This window comes from Protomyctophum parallelum (genome assembly GCF_964188405.1).
Source record: "Protomyctophum parallelum genome assembly, chromosome: 13".
Taxonomy (NCBI): Eukaryota; Metazoa; Chordata; class Actinopteri; order Myctophiformes; family Myctophidae; genus Protomyctophum; species Protomyctophum parallelum.
This window is the reverse complement of record NC_139708.1, coordinates 34,079,549-34,105,204: the sequence shown is the minus strand read 5'-3', so window position 1 is coordinate 34,105,204 and position 25,656 is coordinate 34,079,549. Positions and strand designations below refer to the sequence as shown.

The 25,656-nt window shown below is 43.2% G+C and overlaps 1 protein-coding gene across 1 annotated transcript; it reads right to left on the bottom strand.

The window, feature by feature from the left end:
- Positions 1-4,833: 4,833 nt before the first annotated feature.
- Positions 4,834-25,561, bottom strand: LOC310869318 (SEC14-like protein 1). Its single transcript, XM_083779980.1, has 16 exons — positions 25,382-25,561; positions 24,635-24,719; positions 20,095-20,244; positions 19,151-19,282; positions 18,525-18,653; positions 18,009-18,225; positions 16,509-16,618; positions 15,191-15,380; positions 14,468-14,556; positions 13,659-13,729; positions 13,265-13,436; positions 12,201-12,335; positions 11,089-11,223; positions 7,724-7,975; positions 6,980-7,158; positions 4,834-6,172 (listed from the first exon to the last, which is right to left on the bottom strand). The coding sequence occupies exons 2-16, from the start codon at positions 24,695-24,697 to the stop codon at positions 6,067-6,069; spliced, it is 2,130 nt and encodes a 709-aa protein (XP_083636106.1). The 5' UTR covers positions 24,698-24,719; positions 25,382-25,561; the 3' UTR covers positions 4,834-6,066.
- Positions 25,562-25,656: the final 95 nt, after the last annotated feature.

Below are 25,656 nucleotides of genomic sequence, written 5' to 3'. Positions count from 1 at the left end.
TCAAAAATAGCAGATCTAAAAGCTGTGAGCTTGTATGTAGATCATCTATTTTCATATATCCAAAGTATAAAATTGGGCTTTAGTGGTTAAATTCACAGGACTTAACTGTTAGTCATCTTAGCGCACTGAACCACAGCGCAATGAAAACACACTTTTCCTATCACTTTCAGTGTTCTGGCTGGCTGGAGTGCAATTTCAGACAATCGTGCTAGTTTGTTATCTCATGAGCCGTGAAAGTGTTTTGGGCGAGACCCGCCAGACATCATCATCTTAATACATCTGTATTCCAACTAGGCAGCTCACACAGTGCCCAATGATGTGCCATCTTAGCTGTGGCTGCACATTACTCCAGCCAGCTGGACAATTAGTGTCACAGCGGGTGGCACTTTGCGACAGTCAGCCTATTCACCCCCTCTGCTGGCCTTAATGATGTGCAGTCTGACTAAAAGCGATGGCAGACTGAAGCATGGTGGCACTAAAAAGCCTGAGAATATACTTTATCACACAACAGTGTGTACTGAACACTGCTGATCTACATTCTAACAAAACAACGCATTGCAATGCTTATAGATCAGCCATATCTGGTGCTTGCCGCGGTCGTAGCCTACTATGCAGTTGGCTCTAAATTAAGCAATAGCCTGCTATCGCCAGCGGCTCATAACCAAGTTGTGTCTTTATGAGATGAAATGGATAGTTTTAATTTACAGCGGATGATGAAGCAGGTATTCCAAGTAAGCAGCTAAGCAGAGCTCTCTGCCAGCATGCATCATGGGAACACTTATGGCTTGGCTTACTGTAACTACCTCATAATGATGCTCAGAGGGGGGGGGGGGGGGGGGGGAGGATGGGTACAGCCAGCATTGGTGCCAGGAACCATAAATGAGCTACGTCTGTCTGGGTTTAATCTCCTCTGTGTCGCTGCTTCACTGCATCTGAGTGGCAGACACCAGGGCAGGCACACAACCTGCCAGAAAAATGTTGATGCATAGATTTAAAATCTGTGACTCCTATTTAAAAAAAAAGGGAAATGCCACTGAATACTAGCATTATAGTATGTTCTTCACAATTTAGGCATTTACAGTAGCAGATGCATAATCCAGGGTGATTTACACTTGCAGTGTGTTCAATGAGAACATGCCGTGAGACGGACACCCAGTAGCCACCTTATCCAAACAAAACCTCACTTATCATTTCTCCTGCTTAAAGTTCTTCAGCAACATGTAGCTGGATCCAGTCTTGACCACTCCTGTGTCTCTTCATACAGAGTCTTGACCACTCCTGTGTCTCTTCATACAGTCTTGGCCTCTCCTATGTCTCTTCATACAGAGTCTTGACCACTCCTGTCTCTTCATACAGTCTTGGCCACTCCTGTGTCTCTTCATACAGATTCACTCTTCATACGATTCTGAATCCATCTCGTCCATCTTCCACACCGTCACACTCCCTGTATTTTCCTATTTCCCAAGTGACCAAGTCACTCACCTCATCCATAGTGTATGGGGGGGGGGGGATCAATGTCTGCCCCACTCCCTCTGCCTGCCAATAAGACATCTGTGTTCATTGAAGGATGGCAGGTGAGGCGAGGGGAGACTGATGTCTCAGACAACGCCCTCACTCCTGTCTGATTGCACCCGCTGGCAGAGACAGAATGGTCTGGTTAATCACTGTAGACTAACTCCCATGCCCGGGACACGATTGCATTTAAGTTGAGCTAATTCTGAGGGACTGTGTGTGTGTGCGCGTGTTAATTTGTAGTCAATAGATACGGTTGGTTGGTTACCTCAGTGCATGTGGAACTCAATTTGGCTCTTAGAGGCACATATAGTGGCTGACCAAAGCTGTTCTCATCTAACCATGCACACATTAAAATGCAATTTATTTGTTGTGGTCCCAAGGGCAAGAACATGTTTGTATTATTATTTTTGGACAGGACTTATCTCCACCAACGATGTGGACAGGGATGTTGCCTTTGCCTCATTCAGTTTGTTTTGTTAGCAACATAATGATAATGTATGCAAATATTCATTAACATGGTGGGACTGATCAGTACGTAGGTTGCCCTCAAGAGATTAACTTTTGGTTTAACAGGCTCAAAAGGTGAAGGTCACAATCAACAAGAAAATCGAATGGCGAATGAAGAATCGGTGGACTGTCATGAAAATCGGTGGGAATGATCAGTCCCAAAGTCATGATTAACTTTTGTCTCTGGTGGAAACAGCATATCCTCACAGTTGTATAATGTTGGAGTGAAGTCTTTCAATTTGTGGTAAATGATTTTACATGTCATAAAGGTTCAAGAAACAATTAAATGGATATTCATGAGCCAACTGTGGCATTCTGTCTGACAGACAACAAGGGCAAGCCTCTCTGACCTGCTAGATCCAGACGGAGGAGGAATAGAAATGTCAAGCCCGGAAGCCAGTGAGACAAGAAAATACCAGGGGAATAAAACCAGAACTGATATTCGGGAGCCAATGAAAACAACTTTAAACAGAGCCTTGACAGCTCACTGGGAACAAGAGCAGCGCTCCGAAATTGGTCTTAATTGCAGGTAGATTGATGGCCTCACTTGCAGCAGTGAAAATCAATGTTAGGACATATGAGATAGTGGTTAGCAGAGAAAAATACAGACATCTTTCTGCTCATGGACATAGCGGTTAGCATCACTGAGAAATAGACTGAATTCTACTATAAACCCACTTACATTAATTAGTTCGACAGGACCTCAGCTCATCCAAGGATGGCATTAAACATTCAATATATGCCATTGCCAACATTTGCACAAACCATGTTGAAACAAGGCCCAAGTTCACAACACATGGTTTTGCACATGAGTTTCTTTTCACACCTTTTAAACCTATCCCTCCCTAAAAAGGATTATTTTGCACACACCTTTTTTCCCAATTAGTGGGAAGGTCAGGATTGTCAAAGGGAAGCAAATGAAACACAGGCAGGCATGGGTTTGAATGAGGAGCCAAACTTTAAAACCCAGCGTCTGATTAAACTTTGTTAATGTGCTCAAATTAACTTCAACAGTTGGGGAAAGATTGGAAGTACAGAATGGCAGAGAGGGGAGTCATGCAAGACTCACATGACGGAAGTCAGGTTCAAAGTTTGGTCCTCGACAACATTTAAAATAACCTAATATGGTATGTGCATTTTGCACTAACTGGCAGAAACAAACCAGACACTCCTCAGCTTTAAAAGAACATGGTGTGCTGGTATGTCATAGCTTAATTGAAGCAAGCATGTCAATTTTAGGGTATGTGTGTATGTGTACGTAGCTGAAACACCTGAGGTGGCCTGTAGAGAACACACACATACACAGAGGCCAGGGAGGAGTATACAGTACAGTACCACTCATTTCAGACGGGTCTGATTTTCAGTAATGTTCAACCTCTGTCACGTGCGCGTTTGCAAAGTATGCTATTGCTGCCAACAAGTGGCCATACGGTCTTGATTCACTGCAGCGAAATGCATGAATCCCTTGTATGTAGGGAGTTAGAGAATTTAAGAGAGGCCCTTAAACTGTAAGATCATGTTACATTTAACACGGAGGGTGTACAAAAATGGACCCGTGTACCTTCGTATACCTTTAACAGATTTAACTTCTTCAGGCAAACAGTATGTATGTGTTTTTCCCTAGTGTTCGAGATCCTTACAATTCCTGAGTAAGCACAACAGGATGCTCTACAGTTGTAAATGTCTCTGCCAGACCTCTTGACACCAATATAAACATCCCAACCATCTGTGGGAATAGGCACATGATAGGAACTCAGCACAGCTTTCATAATGCATCTACAAATCAATATTGAGGGCTTAGTGGTCCCTGGCCAGCTGCCAGTGCTCTCTCACAAGGGCTGCATCTGCTGAAGCCTCTAGGAATGTGTGCTTCTGCACCATCTCGCCTCGCTAAATTCAGTGAGCAATTCAGCAACACACCGGAAAAGAACTCCTCTACGTACTGTACTGTACGTGTTTTACTTACTTATTTGATTACATGAATAATTGACCTTGCTTTTCATTATTATTTTGGACTTGTTTCTTGGAGGTGGTTACATAATTCTAGCTAGGAAATAAACCTTTTGGGGGAGGAATTTGGCTCTGATGTTTAAGACTTTGTGGACAACATCTGGGAACTCATCAGATTATTATCTCATTAATTAAGTTAATTTAGGAAACAGGATCTTGGCAGAGACAGAGCTCTTCCCGTTTTACTAAACTAATTTATGCTACACTGCACGCCAAAAATAGCAGACCTACAGGCTTACAACGCATCAACAAAGCATGAATTGGGCTTTATAAGCCAGCAGAGACCATGCACCTCCTGTTTGGTCTTCCTCTCAGGCAAGCGTGTCCGGCAGTCAGCAGATTGTGTGGGGATAAGCCACAAGCAGCATCGTGACACAGAGTTGCAAGGGCACGGAAGCAAGAAGAAGCAGAAAACATTAGGAACATGAGGAAAATACAATCCGGCTTTCGCTACAGGCATCTGATGAGTTTATGGAAATTAAAGTTTTATGTAAATCACTGTTGAGTTGACTGCCTGGTCCTGTGCTGTATGTATTTCAGAGGCGGCAACATGCTGCATTCCAATTAGTTGCCTCGGAGGGCTCAGCTGCAACTATACTCAACAAGCTCAAAAACGAGTGTGCAGCATTAGTGATTAATAGTCTATTGAAGAAAGAAATAACATTTTCTATTAATTATATCCACACACTTATGAGTCAAACTAAGCCATACACAGTGGAAATCACCACATTCGCTTTATAATGGTAAATTTAGAAGTTACTCTCTCGCATTGATTGCACTGACTGCAATGACACGGTCACATAAATATCAAGTTCAAACATTTATTTCATTTTTACAATGCTTTGAGTACACCTGAAGGTTTGACAAAGTTAAAGAGTAAAAACCCTATGAAGCCGACTGCAGACCACTTACAGTAGTATGGGTGAACTTTCATTCATATCACACACTGACATCTTGTGGCGAACAACCATTTCAACAAGAGGGCTGTGTGTGGGATTCTAGTATTGCACGAAAATAAATAACATAATTTTGTTAGTCTTCAACTTTATCCCGCCATTCTCAAATAAACGGATAATGGACAGAAACAAGCCATTTTCCGCTTGAAGATATAGCCCTCTGTACTGTAATAACCAAGGTATTTGCTGGAGTGTTTGTAACACTTTTCCGTTTATATTTAACCCCCCCACCCCTCGTCTAGTCACATGTGAAATACATGTAAATTCATACAAGCATATAATTTATCACTACAAATAAACACATTCAGAGGTGGCAGTGTGGCTTAGGTGGTAAAGAGGCCGTCTTAGTCGTTGAGCAAGACACTTAACCCCTACCTAACACATTAAGCACTTTGTGTGGCAGACTCTGTTGTGAAGGTGTGTGTGGTTAATGCTTAATGTGAATTACAATGTAAAACGTTTAGCATGGCCTACGGTTGATGTCTAGAAAGGCACTATATTAATGCAGTCCATTTAATCATGGGCACAGAAACAGAATTTCAAATGCTTCATAGGCCTGACAGAAACTTCACTCCGATGGCAGTCTGGGCAATAATAAGTTAAGTCAGGCCTCTCACATTGTCAGGTAATCAGTAAAGAAGAAAAGGCACAGTAGATGCTGTCCGAAAGTCAGCTTGAGTTCAAATGCTAGCACTTACAGTAAAGGAACACGCCACTGTCAAAGTTGTGGATCGTTTGGTCACCTCATGATATCAACCGTGTCCATTTATGATTAATGACCTAGATTGGCACGCAGATATGCTGCATGGGAAACAAAACAGCTACGGCTCATTCAAAGAGGAATCCACCCGGTCCAAGTAGAAGCGGTAGGCTTCTGGCCCCGAGGCAGGCCTAGTCGGCTACAAATACATGCACCATCACCTGAAAACCCATTAGCGCTCTGTCCTAGTACGAATGTGGAGCTACCTACCAATTACTCCTACCAAGAAAGACATAGAGATAAGGTCGATAAAACAGTGGAGTATTCCTTTAACCTCTCCAGGGGTAGAAACTATGGCCGCGTCCTATTGGCTGGATGCTATCTTGAGACAGTTGAGCTGGACTGTGATTGGTTAGAGGAGGTGGTGGCAGCACTGAGCATGGAGAAGCCACTGTGACTAGACTCCAGGCTGGTCATGGATCCCCTGGAAGAGAAAGACACAACAACTAGTTATTATGATCCTGTTATCCACAATAAAGTAACAGTTTGAATAATTAAACCCTACAAGCGGGTCTACAAGCTCACAGCACGTCACAAATTTGCAACGCAACACCATTGTGAGCCATTTGCCACATTTTCAGCATATGTTCCCCCCATGATGCTAGGCTAAGAAATGCTCGTTCCAAGGAAAGGTAGCCAATGACTCACTGTGTAACCAGTCTCTCTAAACAGAAAATGAAAAAATGTATATCTCGCAAACTCCAGCGAGGGACACGGAGTAGAAGTTAAGTCAGGTAAGTGATTTTCTTTGGTTAAAAATAAGTGTTAAAAAGCTGTATATGGTGATAGTACTCATTGCTATAGTGTTCAGTAACAGGAGTCTCCATGTCTCTCCAGCTTTTTATGAAACAGAAAATGCATTGAGGTCGGGATACCAATTTTATCCAATCAGGATAGAGAACACAGTCAGGATACACGCGTGGAATTGTAAGTGATGACACAAAGAAAATGATTATTGGAACTGGAACACTATAAAAAATGAAGCTGATAAATGCCTACTCTCTCCTGATTGGCTGAAATTTGGTCACCTACCTGAAAATGTATTTTCCGCTTATTAAAGAGCTGGAGAGACAAGGAGACACCTGTTACTGAATATAGAGATTTAACCCTTTAACAAAAAACGTTTTAACCAAACGTTAAAGGCCCAATGTATCATGTACTGTATGTGAGAGACAATGCTACACAACAGAGTCCAAGACCAGATGCAGGCTGCGGCAGTGAAAGAACTGACCTGAAGTCGTGAGAGGCCAGCACCTCGGTGTAGTACATGACCTTGCACTTATGAGAGGAGACCTGCAAAGAGGCCAACACGTCGTCCACGCGAGGCAGACTGGATGCCGAGCAGGCCGGCAGGTTGTGAAAACGCCACTGGAGGATATAAAAGCCGGGCCAGCGCGTTATGTGAGAGCCCTAGAGAGAGGAGTGTTAAAAGACCATACTGGTGTGTCAATACAACTCACTGACCGTCTATCCACAGCTGCAGCCATGCAGCATACAAAATAGAACATTGATAGCTTTACCTTTTTATTTACATTTAAACAACAAGTTCAACAATGTCTTTAATTACGCAGCAGCATCAAAATAATGATGCTGCTGATGTTGCTGCATAATTAAAGACTTAATTTTGTGTGCATAACCTTTGAAGTGAGTTGCCTTTATTTTTAAACTTATTAAAGTTATTACAATGTCACTGAACTCATACATAATTGCATGGTTAATCATTAAGTCATGGTACTTTTTAATTTAGTTAAATAAATAAACCTTTTCTCCAGGGAGAGAAAATGACTTTTCAACTCACACTTTGTGTGCCATAATACAGTTCACTCTGTTGATTCACCTAGACAATTTCAAGTGGTATGTATAGACATGTGTTGCAACTTAAAAAGGCCTTAAAAAGGAGCAATAAATATGCATATCAAAACAGCTCATATTGGGAAGTACTGTAACTCTTCAATCTATTCCCTCTTGTCCTTACCTGCACACTCTCCCCTTCCTTGCAAGTGAGTGCAGTCTCCACCATGCTGTAGTCCTGTCCCAGCACCCAGCTCTTGTCTATCAGCTGGACATTACTGGTGCCCGGGGACGCGATACCGTGCGCCCCAATTGAGTCTTTCTTCGGTAGCTGGGGGGCCCGCTTGGAGTGGTAGATGTGGTAGATCACGTCTCCCTTGCACACGTCAAAGTCCCAGGTGATGACGGACGAGGCCTCCGTAATCTCTATTAGCAGCTAGAGGAATGTGGCGAACACAGAACAACAGACCGCCAACCATTAATCATTCCGTTTCAGACAGCTTGTTGCTGTGCTGCCAGCATGCAGTATGGATTTGTACCAGCAGATGGCACCCTAATCCACAGAACAAAGAAACAAGACATACTTGAACGCAGAGTAGGAGCTTGAAAAGGGGGGCGGGGCAGTGAACTGAAAACCCCAAGGTTCAAAGGTTAATAGAACTTACAGCAATGTACGATATCTGGACAGGTTTTCACTTTTCACACACTCAGCAGAGCCCACCTCAGGGAACACTTGTGGTTAAGACGGTCTGCTAAATCAGGGGTTTTCAACCTTTTTATACTGAATTATACCATTGTAATGTCCCTACCAGGGGGGCAGTCAGACAGATATTTTGTGAAGCCTAGGTGTCGGGAAGGTGACACCTTCATATAATGGCCTGTTGTGGCGCTGTCATTGGGCCCAAAAAAAACCCATAGCCCCATAGAAGTCCATGTATTTGGGCCCAACTTCACCTAGACTGCATTACCTTAATAAACATGGTCATGAATACTTTCTGCTTCCAGTCACTAGTTTAAAGTCTCATTTCTAATGTCATAATATTCTTTTTGGAAAATTATGGTCCCATTTATTAAGAAAATTACCATAAAGTTGCGTATGTTCTGAGGGGCGTGGCTACCGTTACATTCTATGATCGGGATTCCCCACCCACGCCAATAAAAACCAACTAAGAAGAAGGGGGGGAAGTCCCGCCTCGTTGTCTGGGCCAGCCAATGGCCAGCTGGGCCAAAACTATAAAGATGGCGATTTACAATTCAAGGACTGACAGGCTTCATTTTACGTTCATGTTAGACCCGGGGAACGCTTTGTCCATATTTTCCCCCATTTGTCCCTACTCACATCAGTTATTCAAGTTATTCAAAGTATCAATCAGCTGTTTATTCTGAGCAACAGAAATATTGCGATTGATACGTTTATAATCAGTTAAGTTGGTCCTGGGTTCGATTCCCGCTCGGGACACTGTGGGTGCTGGTGGCGTGTTTCCTCCTCCGCGTCATCAGTGCCCATACCCGAAGGCGGGGTTGGCGAAAGGGCCTTTCTGTGTGGAGTTTGCATGTTCTCCCCGTGTCCCCTAGGGTAGGTACCCTCACAAAAAACATGCAGTAATCCTGGTCACTAAACTGCCTCCCCCTGGCCAGCCGGGGCGCCTGATGGAGGGGAAAGGAACTGGTTGGAATAACGTGTTCCTTCCACGCGCTATGTCCAACCAGGGAAACTCCCCCCTGTCAGGTGGAAAGGAGCAACTTGGACACTCAGGCATGAAGGAAGCATGAGTTCAAGTCCGTTGCTCTCCCCTTGTCCCCCAGGGGACTTGGTGGGTGGAGGGTGTGTAGAGCCCAGGATCACATTAGACGATTGACACAGGGGTGAAAAATTGGTTACAAAATCGTGGGATAAAAAATGTATATAAAATAATATATATATATATATATATATATATGATTTTAAAAAATCCAACAGTATCCTATTGCCTACAATACCCACATAATTAAGTACATTCAGAGTTCTCGCTTTCTCATTAACACTGCAACACTAATCAAACACCATAAAACACACAAAATCAAAAAGGCAGTCATGCACGGATGGCCTGGAAACAATGGTACATCTGTTGTTGTATCCTGCAATTATGCTGACAATTATGGCTTCGTTTTCTCATTCAGACTATACTTTGGTTGAAATGCTATAATTCATATTTGGGGTCTGCGGTTACAACATGGTAACACGTACACAAGCAGTAATTTCCATTCTGGAGATATATACCTGAAAACATTATGTACAGCAGCTAGTGTATTGATCTTTTTGTCGTTTGCTTTGTATTCTATCTAGGACTGGGGCGGTATGGATTTTTTATTATCGCGGTAATAAATCAGTTTATAGACTGTATGGCGGTTTCGAATGAAATAAAGAAGTATATATGATAATCGTTATAATAATAATATAAGGAGCACAGTGGCGCAGTAAGCAGCCTGCTCACTCCTCATGCATCGAAGGAAGCATGAGCTCAGTTCGGAACTCTCCCCAGGTTGGCAGAGGAAGAGTAGCACCCAGGATTACAGCTTAACCCATTCTGACCGGGCACCCATTTTGGTGTTGGCATCATGTTATGCTTTATCTATTGAAAAATAGCAGATCTACAAGCTCATATCGCGCCACCGAGTGGCGCGATACGAGCTTGTAGGTCTGCTATTTTTGAAAAATCGAAGAGCGACTGACATTTTTAGAATCTGATCTCAGGTCAGAATGGGTTCATCAGGCCCAGGCCGTAGCGTAACGGTCTGGGCACCGGACTGGTAATCCAGTCGCAGTGTGCCGCGGGTTCGACTCCCGGACCCGACACGGCCTTTACTGCATGTCATCCCCCCATCTCTCTCCCGTTTCCTGTCAGCCTACTGTCTGTCCCTTCAAAAATCAATAAAAGGCGTAAGCCGCAAAAAAAAAATCTTTAAAATAAAAAGAATGGGTTCATCAGACCAGTGTGTGTCCAGTCGGAAACCTCGTATGAATCTGATCTCAGGTCAGAATGGGTTAAGCAATTGCCACAGAGTGCAAACGAGTTGATACACATGTAATTTTTTTATTTTTCAGCTAATCTCACTTAGTTACACCAACATGTGTCTTGTCAACAATGTCCACATAGTTTTGTTGTCATTGGGGACATTTCAAAACACTGCAACGACGTCTCTTCCACCCACAGTGCAATAGTACTGACGCATACATGGAGAGAGCAACAGAGAGAGAAATGCAGTTTGTTTGATGTTTCGTCATCAGACGGTATTATTTGGGCAGCCAGTCTGGCAGACCAGACCTGCACTCTCTTCAGCACGTAGACCTGAACACTGCACAATCATACTCACCAGCTATTTGCGTACTTTAGAAGGACAAATCATACGAGCGTACTTTGATGTTGACAACATTACCAAGCAGCAGGTTAATAGCATACTAGCTAACAGATACGAGCCAACATTATGATGAGGTAGAACATCAGACAAACATCCATTCTGACGAGTTGTGCGAGTTGTCTCCACATTATGAGCAGTGGTGAAACATACCTCATACGGAGCTCCTTTGAAGATACTGGCACTCTTGTAGATGGATTCGGTCCACAGGCGGTTCTCGTCACTCTCCTGCTCCTCGGCTGTCCTGTACAGAGACTTGGGGACAGTGCCGCCTTCGGGGACCTCACACTGAACGGAGACAAACCGTGAGCTCATCAGCAACATTGCACTGACATTTATGACACAAGTAAAACTGCTGAGGGGAAAGGAACTGGTTGGAATAACGTGTTCCTTCCACACGCTATGTCCAACCAGGGAAACTCCCCCCTGTCAGGTGGAAAGGAGCAACTTGGACACTCAGGCATGAAGGAAGCATGAGTTCAAGTCCGTTGCTCTCCCCTTGTCCCCCATATATGGGGACTAGGTTGGTGGAGGGTGTGTAGAGCCCAGGATCACATTAGATGATTGACACAGGGGTGAAAAATGGGTTACAAAATCGTGGGATAAAAAATATATTCAAAAAAAAAAAAAAAAAAAACTGCTGAAAAGCCCTCTCTAGAAAACAGAATGTACACAAGAGAGACTGACCTTTGTATAGATGGCTAGACGGCTGCAGAGCCACGCCATTAACAAGACTTATATTAAATGTACTGATTAAAGTGTTGCAAAATATAAGAGACTGCAGCAAAGGCTGATGCATATCAAATTAATGAACTACTTGGAATGTAATCCCCTTTTGTTGTCTGTACAGTCACTGTACAGTACATTTGCATTACATATACTTGAAATGTATCCCATTTACCCATTCTTAGGATCAGTTCTATTAATAGTATACAGTGCCTGGGGTGCAGTTAGATGCAAGAGTCTTTTGTGACACTTTGACACAGACTGGACGGACGGGCGGGCGGACGGGGGGGAACCGCTGACCTTTCAATTCTCAGGCGGCGTCTCTACCAACTGTCCGTTAAAAAACATAACGCACCAATGAGTTGCAGCTTGACTTGCCTTCATCTGGGTCACCCTGAATTTACATTTTCAAAGTGTTATGCATCTAGCATGTTGATTAATGCGGTTTGACGCCTAGCGTGCGACAATGTTGTACAACAAAGTATATAAATCTGTCGCACATTGTATGTTATAAAATAATGTTGAAGTTCAGGTCTCACCATGCAGTCACCGCCCAGGAAGTCGGGAAGGATCTCCCTGTCAATGTAGTCCACCAAGCCTCCTGAATCCTGGTAATCATTACCGGCATAAACCAGGAACTTTTTGCGGGTGTTCTCATCAATGAAGGGACTCACCTGGAAATGAGGCATAAAAAACAACAGTCAGCAGCCTGCATGTCATTAAAGACAATGATAGGACTCCTCAAGTCACACAGTACACCATATAAACCGAAAAACATTTTTGAGTGGGAGGGAGAGAGTGCTGCAGCCAGCAGCACATTTCTTCTCATACCATACACATTAGACCGTTTACAGTACATTGGACCGTGTAAGCTGACAACAAGTCTAGACGGCCCACTAGCTAGCTGAGTGAATCGACTGAAACTGACATAGTAAGTAGTGGACAAACAAATGTACAGAACAATCGACACAGCCGTTTCAACCAAGGTTCATGTTTTAGGTTATTAGAGAAAGTAAAAGATGAGTGTTAATTTCTTTTCATTTGCCGCTTTCGTTTAGGGATTTTAGCTGTTTTTGACAGGGGACGGGGGCATTCGAGCATGGGGCTAAATATGTAGGTTTTATAGCGATTTCTTTTTTTATTATTTACTATAGTCCTACTAGACCCAGAGAAATTACATCTGGACTATACTACATTTTATAGCGATTTCTTTTTTTATGATTTACTAAACATATTTAGCCCCATGTTCGAATGCCCCCGCCCCTGTGTTAAAAACAGCTAAAATCCCTAAAACGAAAGCAATCAGCAAATGAAAAGAAAATAAGTCATCTTTTACTTTCTCTAATAACGTAAAACATGAACCTTGGTTGAAAAAAAAAACTAAAGTATTTTATAGGAGACAGACCTGCCACTAGCTGTGCTAGAAATGCATTTACTTCAGTTTGTTTTAATCACACAATAATCCACTTTCGACCTAGCGTCCTTAGGCATGTCATTATAGGCAAAAAACATTCAAAGAATTTCAAAAATTGAGACTTAAAAGGGCCTTTCATTCCTAAAATGCCTGCTGTGAGCACAAAGGGAACTGTGTGTTGCTGCTCACCAGCGTCCAGAGCACAGGGAACACTCTGGGAGCCCTCAGGATGAGCAGACGGCCCAGCGTCTCAGGGTAGTTGGCCTCCACCACCTCTATGAGCCTCAGCAGGGCCTTCACGCCTGGCCTCCACAGGTGACGCATGTTCAGACCCTCCAGGTCCACCAGGCACGTCCAACAGCTACAGGAGAGAGGGGTTCAAGGAGAGGGACGTGCTTGAAGTTACACTTAGTCGCGCAAGGGTGTCACGCATCAGAAATAGGGCAATCTACAAACTAGCAGCCAGTCGTGCGGCGATGCATTGTGAGCTTGTAGATGTGCTATTTTGTGCATGACACCAGCACACAATATACATCAAGCCTTGGGTTCAGTAAAATGAAGAGATTCATTCATATTAGTGTACCTGATGGGTCGGCCAAAAACTCTGGTGTTTTCTTCACAGCGCCTCAGGCCCTCCTCGTTGATGGACAGCACCTGAATCCAATTCATAATGTTAGTGTTGAAAAGGTAGTTTTGTATTTCTTTTTAATCACACCCGTGTACATACATTATGCCCTTGCATACAGGATTTGGAGAATGAGGTCAGGAGGATGATTATCTAACTTGTTCTGCCCAAACAATAGGCCTGTGTTCCGTTTGTAGGTTTTTATGCATTTAATTTTTTCAGACTCCAAATTATGGAGAGAGAACTGCGTCTTCTGACTGGGGCAGTCTCTTCTCCTGTTAGTACCAATACTGGGCCTCCAAAAGTTTCCTATTTCCCCAGTTTAATTTAGTCTACACAAATGAATGCAGAAGCAACATCTGATTCTATTACGTTTGCTGATGACACGGCAGTGAAGAAACCAGCCATCAAGTGGCTTAAAAGTACAAGACAATCTGTGAGTCCAGAATTGTGAAGAAATGGGAGGTGATTATTAGAGAAAGTATACCAGCTGTCATAAGAGAGAAGGTAGGTTATAGGGTGTCATCTCACAGATCATTTGTGTCTACCAGTATTGCTAAATTAATTGAACCTGTGTCGTGTGTCGGGATGCAGCACCTTGGTGATATGAGCTGTATAAGACTGATTATGTTCATTATGACTGTGATATACGACTATAACTGCTGTGTTGGTGATATAGGACTGTGATGATGTTCAAGGTTTGGCTGTTTGATATTGTCTATTGTAGTCTGTCTGTACCAATAAACATCCACCCATCTTAAACTCACCTGTCTCAGCAGAGCTTCTTCTCCCAAGGCCCGTACCAAGCCCTTTGTGTCCATTTGACCCAAGCGTAATATATATAGAGGGCGGCCATCTAAACACAGAACACACACACATTTAAATCAACAGAGACTAGTCACATTCTATTCATTTACAGTAAACTAAACCATAGACCGGTGCTAAAAACTAAAATCTGCTCTTCAATCCAGTTGCATCTCAAACACCCCTTAAATGTTATGTCATCCTAGCCACTAATCCAGTACCGCTAAGCAGCTGGGCTATTAGAAGTACTAACTAATATTAGATATTTCCCCTCGCTGGTGATAAAGGGGACTGCTCCATAATCAATCATTAACAGACATTTCAGCCCATCAGGACTATACAGATAGATACTGCACAATGATCCCAGGTCATCCCTACCTACACAGTATATTGGCTCTGTGAGACTGTAGACACGTGGTAACGAGGACCTCCAATTTGATATGCATTTTATTTGTATTCACGGGACCCCAATCTACACTGTACAATCCTCAGAGTTAGACAACTGAATGAGCTCAGCTCTGTAAATGTATATAAATATTGATTAATGCGTCCACCACTGCAGAGTATACTCGGTAAAAGATATTCAGTGTTAACTGAATAAACAACATCTAAAATGGACCCCTAATGCACAATTAACGCTTCGAATATGAATCTGGCTTAAGGGTTGTCAGGTGTGTTGTCAGTACCTCTGTCGTGGTGGTGCCATCCTCCAGTGTAATAGTCCTGTAGCAGCTGCGGTCGCTCCCAGGAGTCAAGCAGGAAGTCCACTTGGTGCTGTTTCCTCCAGGTGAGCGACTGGCACAGTATCTCCCTGGACTTCTCCAGGTTGAAGTCTCTCGCCCGGAGGAACCGCAGCACATGTTGGTCCTTTGGAATCTGAATACACAGGAGACATACCGAAGGGCATCTATGGCACTGTTTCTCAAACAGTGGGTTAGGGACCCATTTGTGAGAGATATATAGATACCGGTAGAACCACTGAACTATACAGTTTCATCCGTTTCTGGAAGGCATAGATACATTATTCAAGCACATATCTAATTCCCTTGGCTGGACATAGTGATTTGCCACAAGATAAATTTGATCAATCTGGTCATATTACTTGCCAGGGAGAACTTTTGCCACAAAGGCACTCAATTCCTCTTTTCTGGCATTACTCAGGTGTATGATGAGTTTCGTATTGACGGGATTATTTTTATTCTAGGACATTGTATATTCTATGCTTTTATGAGACTACTGGTTGCCAAAAACAAATGGTGTTTTGGAACCACTGGCTGCTGAAGGGAAATGGTTTCAATCACAAGTTAGTGGTGTGTGAGAGAGAGCCAATTTATGCATTTGTTCATTTTTGTATGAGTGCAAGAACTGGGCTGTATATAACTTATGTTATTACATAAGTGAACGAATGAAGAAGAAAGAGCTTAACGAAAATAATATTGTAAAGAGGAGCGAGAGAGAGGAATATAGAGAGGGAGAGAGAGAGATCCGAGAGAGAAAGGAGGGGGGGAGAGGGAGATCCGAGAGAGAAGGGGGGAGAGAGAGAGAGATCCGAGAGGGAAAGGAGGGGAGGAGAGAGGGAGATCCGAGAGAGAAGGGGGGGAGAGAGGGACATCCGAGAGAGAAGGGGGGAGAGAGGGGGGCAAGCCCCCAGGTAGGCTCTCCAACGTTGAAGCGCTCGGCCCTACTAGTCAGAGGTGGGACTGTAGGCAGAGCCGTGGATTTATGACTAGGAAACCCCCGTGCAGCTGGGCTTTAACATTGAGCGCTCGTTTGCACTTCCGCATTTTGGGTACCAAAATGTGGAAGTAGACCGTTCTTCCGGGTGCTTCAAAACGCTACTAAGCAACTTCCATTGAAATGAATAGCAGGGGGGGCGGGCCTGTCGGTCTCTATCCTTTTATTACTCTATTGGGGGGGGGGGGGGGATCCGAGGGAGAAGGAGAGAGAGTGGGAGAGAGAGAAGGAGAGAGAAGGGGGGAGGAGATCCGAGAGAGGCAGCATTACCTTCCCCTTGTGGGTCTCCTGAAGCCAGTGGCGCAGTCGAATAAGACAACTTTCCTGCAGAGGTGTTAGGTCTCCTAGGTAACGTTTGATGTAATCTGCATCCAGCTTGTCTGCAAGTCAAATATTTATAGTGTTAGCTTGCTTGCACTGTTTTGAGATACACCAGACAGCTGTATATATTTTTTTGAGGATGGAAAGATAGTCTGGCTTTTTACAGCTGAATACAGACAAGACCGAGATACTCGTCAGACAGAAAATGGATTCACACTTTGACATCACTGTTTGACATACATTGCGCTATTCAAACTGATATATTATGCTGGATACTGATATATTATGAGCAAATGGTTCATGAATTCAAGCAGGTTAGACTACTTTAACACTGCAAACAAACAGTAGGACAGCTCCAGGTTCCAGTCCTAACACGTACACACATTATGCACTGACGATAGTACCTGAAACGTTTGATATACCAAGGATCCAAACCCAGGATCGTTAAATTAAGGCTTTATATGTAAACTGTAAGATCTATAGTCCAATTTCTTTATTCTTCACTCAACACTAAAATAATTCCATTGGCTCATGGCAACAGTCGATAAAGCACTTCATGGTTTGGCTCTTCAGTACATTTCTGAGTTGCTCATGGATTAGTATAACACAATCAGCCTCTCAGGTCCAGTGAATGTGCCTTCATTTACAGTGGTCCTGCTCTCAGGTCCAGTGAATGTGCCTTCATTTACAGTGGTCCTGCTCTCAGGTCCAGTGAATGTGCCTTCATTTACAGTGGTCCTGCTCTCAGGTCCAGTGAATGTGCCTTCATTTACAGTGGTCCTGCTCTCAGGTCCAGTGAATGTGCCTTCATTTACAGTGGTCCTGCTCTCAGGTCCAGTGAATGTGCCTTCATTTACAGTGGTCCTGCTCTCAGGTCCAGTGAATGTGCCTTCATTTACAGTGGTCCTGCTCTCAGGAACAAGCGGACGGCTGAACTGAGGACCTTCACACGTCCATGCGTGTTCGCACAGTTTGCTTCTTGTACAGTTGCTAAATGTTAATGCTATGTGATAGGGCAGGGGCTTCAGTCTGAGTGTGCTGATGTTTTGTTACTGCTGTGTGGGAAGTTAAATGAATGTCAGGGTGTATGAATCATTGATTTGGATTCTGTGGCTCAGGAGGTAGAGCAGGTCGTCCAAATTGCTCCTGATGTGCCGGTTGGTACCTTGCATGGCTTCCGCCGTGTGTGAATGGGTGAATGTAATGCACAATCTATGTAAAGCGCCTTGGATAAAAGGCACTATATAAATGCACCATTTGCCATTTTACACAGACTTATCTTATAATCACGTTGCTGAAGTTACCCATGTTCTCATGACATGCTATTTCTGAAACAGATTTCCTCAACTCCAAGACAGTATTTGTCAGGGACATTAGCTCTTGCTTAGTGAGTGGCCTCTCTGGCAGAAAACAACAAGTTATTCTCAATGGCAGTTTTAAGGCACTGACCGTCAGGAGAGCCAGCCGGTAACTCGGCAGCGCTGATAGACTCCTTCCTGGCCTGCCCGTTGGCAATGGGCACTGGGATGGCTTTGGAAGTGGAGTGGAGCAGCTGGGGCATGACAATGGCAACTGGAGAGTCCAGAGGAGGAGGAGCCCAGCGCTGGACGGAAGTGATCCCCTCATTCTCCAACTCTTTCAGGTAGTATTCTATGATCTCTTTACCCTTCAGGAGGACAGACATGTGAGCAGCACAGTTTGTTTACATTATGTAAGCACATATGAAATTATGGCTGCATGCTGCCACAGGCAGAGGAGGATAACATGATACACAAACTCATTAACAGACCTGAAACAGGTCGGGCGTGTTAAAAGAAAGCGGAGTAAACATGATCAGAAATAACTTCAGGGTCAGTATGGACTCATCTCATATCTTTCATATCCTTCTTTGAAGCAAAACACTGTGGGTCTCACAGAACATCCTCCTACACACAGACATACATACTGAGAGTCACAGGTCCACACCTTTTTAATACTACTGGCATACTGCTTCATGGCAAGCCTCTCTGCTGTGCTCTCAAAACCAAAGAAGGACTTGATGTCCAGACTGGCTGTCTGCTCAAAACACGTCCATTCCTCATTCTCTGGATGGACCTGTGGAGGAGAAGATCACAATAAAGACCAGCCTGGAGGACATGAAATTTTGGGTGACTTACGTACACATACAGGGAAACACTGTTTATATATTGAAACGATGCACATAGTTCTATTTATCAACGCACATCCTATTTTGAAGTCTGCCTACAATCTACATAGTCCGACTTTTACTGAAGCTCTTTTTTTTGCTAAAGTGCCTTCTCTTTCTATGTCTCCATCGCAGTAGAGGACAGGTGTTGACTCATTTTATCTCATGCTGGCTAGCCTGTGCACGGTGAGAAATGCCTCAGACCCCCTTCAAGTCCCGGGGGCTTGGTGTAGACACAGGACTATGCAGTATGCACCATGTAAATACACAACAACGAACACCTGAGCTCTCGTGACATGATGTGTTTCACGATGATCATTTTCTACAGTCCCATGACTGTCCCCAACTCTGTGAAATGGAGCCCTGCTGTCTGTGTGTTAAGTGGTAGTTAGGTTGAGAGGCGGACCGTATAGTTGCAGATCTCGTGGACAATAACTCTGTTGGAGAAAGTCTCGTTGGTCACCACGATGTGGAGCGATCTCTCTCTGCGGTTCAGCGTGTTCTTCTGGATGAAGTAGAGAAAGTCCACGCCAGCCAGCTACAACACACACACACACACACACACACACACACACACACACACACACACACACACACACACACACACACACACACACACACACACACACACACACACACACACACACACACACACACACACACACACACACACACACACACACACACACACACACACACACACACACACACACACACACACACACACACACACACACACACACACACGTTAGGAATGACTGGGGCAGATACAGAACACTTTGATTCAATTATAGAATAACGGAGTAAGCTAGAACAGAAACATGCCTTCCATTTGAATCTGTAATTATAACATCTTAGAATTTGATATCTCATTTTATCTAAACGAAATTACACAAAATTACAATCACATGGTCATGTTGCTTTTAAAAGCTGTTCCTGGAACTGGGGCAGTGGGGCATAGAAGTCTCTGCATGTGCACAGTCATGGCCTTGGCCTTCATGTGGCCTGGATCAGATTTCTTGCATGTACTTTTGAACTATAGTAGTCACACTGGAACTGCATGAATGACTGTACAGTATATTTGTATATTGCAGCCTAAATTTACCCTAAATAGTTTTTTGGAACACCAATATGATTATTTAGAAACACCTACTCTTACACACTGTACACACTTTATTATTCCCGTCAAGTTTTACTTGTATTTATACTTTTTTTTAAGCTGTAATTGGAAAAGGGGTGCATTCTTTGCATCGCCTACATGTGCACGATCATCGCCTGCCTGGGAGTGGCCCAGGCCACCTGTTAGCCATATGCTAGTTCAGACAAAAGGTCAGCGGGTGAGCGACATACCCTTTTGAGCAACCGTGGCGCGTCCACGCTCACCATACAGCGCCGCTCAGTGACCAGAGTGCAACCATCCTCACTCTCAGTCTCACTGATGAGCTCGCTGTCCACAAATATAGGGATTAGATGACACTTGGGGAACCTCCTCACATACGCCTGAGAGAGAAATAGAGAGAGAGAGAGAAAGAGGGGATTGTGTCAATATAATTTGTGGTGTGACAAATAGATAATAGCCAAAAGTAGCAGATCTACAGGCTCACAGTGATGTGACACATTGTGAACTGCTGCTTTTGCCATTTGAGAAATTGAAAAAATTTAAGGGAAGCTCCGCACACTCAGATCTGCGCACAAAGTATTTATTTTTGCAAGCTTTCGGTCTACTGACCTTCTTCAGGCATTTGAGAAATGAAAAAGATATATATATATTACGTTGTTTTAACATTTTTGAAGATTTGCCCAAAATAGGTTGTGGGTCAATTTTAATCAAGTGGTTAAAAGTACACAGACACTTTTGTTGTACCGTGCTTTAGCAACAGCCTGCACTTGTTTCACCATTTCCCAGCTCTCTGATATAGATCATAGCCTAAGATCTGTATACTTCATACACTGACAGCAAAGACAACCATGCAAGGCATTACAGTAAGTCACTAGAAACTGGGATGTGTGACCATCATCTGCTTCTTCACAAAGCCTCATTAGCCTCCATGGCTAGAACACAACTGCTATAATTGTACCAACTGTTTGAGGTTGGTACTGAACTAACAAATATATGCGTGGCACAGCACAGTTATAAGATGTCAGATGACCTACAAATGGCCACAGCAACACAAATTCAAGACTTACTCCTGAGTGTGGAGGCTTACCTGACCTGTCTGACCAGGTCTTTCTAAAACTTGAGAATGAGCAATCAGGTCAAAATGAGATTATTTCCTGTTCAAATAATGGTGCAAGCACCCAAGTCTGTCTGTCTGTCTGTCAGACACACACACACACACACACACACACACACACACACACACACACACCATTGTAATTTATTCCATTAACTGTTACATGGGCCCTTGTGAGAATTGACCTAAATAAATTAAATGGAGCACTCAGGTTGGATAAACAGAATTAAGTAACATTCAAACATTGTGTAACTGAAAGCATACAGTACACAAATAGCTGTGCCTCTTAGGCATACTGAAGCCACTTCCCACTCAACCCCTCTATCTAAACTACACACAAAGGAAGTACAGAGTGTATAAAACAAGTAGACTATAGTTAGATGGCTGGCTGGACGTACTGTCCTTTGTTTAAAATGTCAATGGCTCCCTTCACAAGACAAAATGAAAACGGTTCACATTCCAGCCTCCAAATTCAAATGCATACTGCAAGTCCAACTTCCAGAATAATTAATGTAATTGCAGTTTGCACCATGCTACATTTTATAATTTGTTATGGCTTTGCCATCAAACTCCTTGTATAACTTGAAGTGTTACTTTCCTGCAGTTAGTTGTGTAGTTTTAAAATCTACTGCGCATGCTAACTTTCATGAATTCAAAAGGGAAGTCATTTGGATATGCCTTCCAGGAGATCATTTGCCAACAATAGTGCAGCATTCACCAACACTCCCGGTGTGTTGGCTAGAATACCACCTGTAAAGTCGAGGGAACTCAAGAGGGGAACAGACCCCCATTCCGAAACACCGCCATTCAGAAACCCGGTTAGGGTTAGGGTTAGGGGGTGCGGACAGATGAGGCCTGGCCTCTGCAATTAACACACTATATTACCGTTGCTAAAATGTGTTATTCACAATTGGCTGCAATAGAAATTCCAGTGACTTCAACTGAGTCAACGCATAAAGATTTTACTTTTCTGATACATGTAAATGGAATATAATGGTGTCCTGTTGTGTGGGAAGCTATGTGGCCTGCGTGGTTTAAAGACACGCAGCTGCAGTCTGCGATACAATCTACTTAAACAGCAACACTACACTCCATGCCTTGCTCAGAGGACATTGCATAACAGATTGGCTTAATAGATAACCATAGAGGAGGACAAATAACAATTTCAGCAGACTAGGAGGGGGAGGGTGTGTGTGTGTGTGTGTGTGTGTGTGTCTCAAGACTGTTGGTCCTGGATAAACAAAATCACCTATAGTAAAAGTGCAGTGTCGTTTCCCCCAGAACAGGTTGTTCACCTCAGTGACAACTGGGAGATACCATACCAAGCAGGCAAGCAGTGAACCACCGCAGGTGGTCTTCGGTCACTTTTCGAGTGGTAGCCTACAAATCAGTTTGTACAAAATGCCGCAAAACATGAACGCAGCGTCCGATTGCGGTGACACTGTGCACGCATATTCCCACTAGGCTGAGGAAGGAATGCCACTTTTTGTTTTGTCTCCACCAATCCTGTTGTGGAGACCTGTTCCCTGAGTGGCACTTTTTCTAGTTTCTTTATTCTTTTAACCAAACAAAATTGTGGGGATGTGCATATCCTATTCCGTTTTAGTGTCACACCTCTTGAGGCACTGCCAGGCAGCTTCTGTATATTTTTACAATGTCTCAGGCACTAGACTACATGGAGGTGAAAGAAAGCTCGGGCTGTCTGCACAGCCTCCCTTGCTGCAGAAGCATAATGGACCATTACTGGAGGGAGGGTCGGTATGCGTTGCTTAACAGGTCGGGGGGGGAAGTTCTTTCACACTTTGTCGAATAAATCCTCAAACCTTGAGTGATCATCAACTTTGGGGGAAAATGCACAATGGATGATACTATAAAATATATTGTGTAATTAGTGGTAGTATGCGGTGTGTGCTGATACACCGCTCTCTGTGTCTCTCTAAATTGAGTGCAAAGACTGTGTACGCGAACACAGAACAAGTTAAAACACATTCCACATTCCTAACATGAGTAGGAAAGAACAGATTCCCTGCGATTCAAGCAATGATTATTTTTTATCATTCTGGTGTGAATGTACCAAAGACAAAACCATTAAACAAAAAAGCCACTAAAAACAATTATCATTAATACTTATTTGGATTAATAATGGGGCTTGTAATATCCGTTTTTATCCTGCCTTTAGAGGCGAGCAGGCGACTATGCAGGACAAGCGGTCTCTGTCAGTGCAACCGTAAAAGGCAATAAGCCTTGTGCTACCCTATTTTTTGAGAAATCTATGCAAAAATGTCTATTATGCTTAAGTAAATAAAAGCCCAATTGACAAAATTAATAATAATTTATACTATAAAGGGAGTGAGTAAAGGGGTGTGGAATTTCACATGCACACACACCATGATTTGTTGCAAATGACAGATTCTATTAACTGGGCACCAAGAATACATGTTATTAAATTCTTATCATTTTGGTGCTGGTGGTTTTCCATTGGGGTGGCTAAAACCTCTTTGGGGGCTTAAACAAATTCCTTTACGCTGGAAAAATCCTGCAGGTTTAAAAAATAATCTGGATTATCATTTTAGCCATAATCGTGCAGCTGCCTTATACAGCACATCTAAAAAAAATGTCAGGAAAAAGTGGGTCAAACCAGTTCTGCCTGATTTGTCAAATGTTATTTTACCAAATGCTGTAAATGCATGCATTTTTCATTTTAGCTCATCAGTGAGTCTGCTCCATAACTTACACATAACAGGCAGACAGGAGCCAGGTAAGACCTCAGGTTAGAACTTTGCTGGAAGTGACTTAGTCCAGTGACGTAACCAAATCATGTGATCGACACCTGATTATCTTGAGTGATTTACAGAGTGCAAAAATCATGTGTTTTAATTAATTATTTTTAATTCCAACCACCACACAGAAAAGTAGTTGTGCACATGCAGCACATCCACAACTCAAATGAGGCAGATGTGATTCTTCACACTGTAGCACCTTTAATGAAAATGTATTGATGATTGATTGATGTATTGGCACATCCAAACAAAAAATGACGTTTTGAGACAATGCTCTTGTTAAATCTGAAGAGCACAAACAACGTGCTAATATATTTGCATGCAAGAGAGCTACAGTGTGCAGATCTGCTTCTTTGTTACTTGTTCATTACTCATTGTTCATGAGTACCAGAGTGGACGCCAAATTCTCGGACAACAGAAGTTAACAGCTGTTCATGCTTCTGTTGAAACTTGAATTGTTATCTAAATCTCTTCAGAGGAAAGAGACTCAACGGCTACTCATCTCCAATGTTTTTCTGTGGTTCAGGCCAGCAAAATACACTGTAGGCCTACCTGTCAACAAGCCATGTTTGTGCACCATCTGTACCATAAGTCTTCCAAGTTATGTTCTATTTTTCTTCTGTTAATGACACAATGTATGGTACATGTACTGTGCATAACAGTGACCTCACCACATAAAAACTTGGGACAGTTGCATAACCCACAGCTACAGTATGATATCACCATAACCTATATGCCTCCCTCGCCAGGGCCACACACCATCTTTTGTCTCTGCACTGCAGCACAATAAAGAGTCATCTTTTGCAACGGCAGCAACAAAATCAGCAGGCAGATATAAACATACAGTACAAGCCTTAAGCCCATGCCATAACTCACCGCCATAATTAATTCAAAGGGATGTTTGTAGACCCTCACGGGTGACTGGTATTCTTGCACCATGGTTAGTTAATCCAGCAGCCACCTGAGAGAGACAATGTCACGCAGAAATGATACAGCTGAGAGAGCATATGACAACAAGCAGCATAGTATACACAATACTGTACCCACTGTGAGTCTGCCAAAACAAGTTCACATGACATCAATTGAACAAAGGTCAGATGTAGGCCAACAGACAAAAAGACTTGCTGCATCATCAGATGCGAACAAATGAGACACATTTAATTATGTTTGGGGATGCATTCTAAATGAATAAGCATTAATAATAATTGACAGTCACTACAATATTACTTCTAACAGGATAATGGACTAAATCCCGGGAAAACTGACCTTTACCAAGTATTATAGAACAGCCAGTTCACCAATATCATTTGCGCTATACTGTACGTCCGGGACATTATGACACAATTATGATGTCAACCATGACCCCGAACGGCTTTAGGCAACGGAGTAGCAAAATGCAAACCTATGCTACTTGAAACAGACTTCCAAGTTTGAGACGCGGAAATTGTATCAAAGTCAATGCATCGTAAGCACAAACACAGAACCACGTTCATTATTTTTGCTTGAAGGACGTGCCGACGGGGTCTGAATTGTAATGTGACATTTTAAAACCGGTATTTCGATGCGATTGTCGTTAGGCCTAGCCTGGCATGCAGCGACAAGAAGATACAAACATGGACTTACCACAACAAGATTCACGGTAAAAGTAAAGCAAGCGTCACTTTGTCTGTGTTTCCTATCTGGCTTTAACTCATTCTTTCCGACATTAACCTTTGTCAGAAGATAATTAAATGAGATATGTTGCGATTCCCCTTTTAACAATAAGAAGCAGAGCGTAGTCGCTTCCTTCCCACTGTCCCACTGCCACACAATCAGACAGACAGATACACACAGTGGAGAGACTGGGTTAACTCCGCCCACAACCCTGCTGTGGGTTGTAACGTCTTCTGCACAAATAA

Bases quoted from the DNA above. Each gene is read 5' to 3' on its own strand.
- LOC310869318 (XM_083779980.1), bottom strand. From the start codon at position 24,697: ATGGTGCAAGAATACCAGTCACCCGTGAGGGTCTACAAACATCCCTTT. The intron at 15,381-16,508 runs GTAATGCTGCCT...CTGTGTATTCAG, and splicing joins AGGAGACCCACAAGGGGAAG to ATTCCAAAGGACCAACATGT. The intron at 6,173-6,979 runs GTCAGTTCTTTC...TTTCTCTTCCAG, and splicing joins CTGGCCTCTCACGACTTCAG to GGGATCCATGACCAGCCTGG.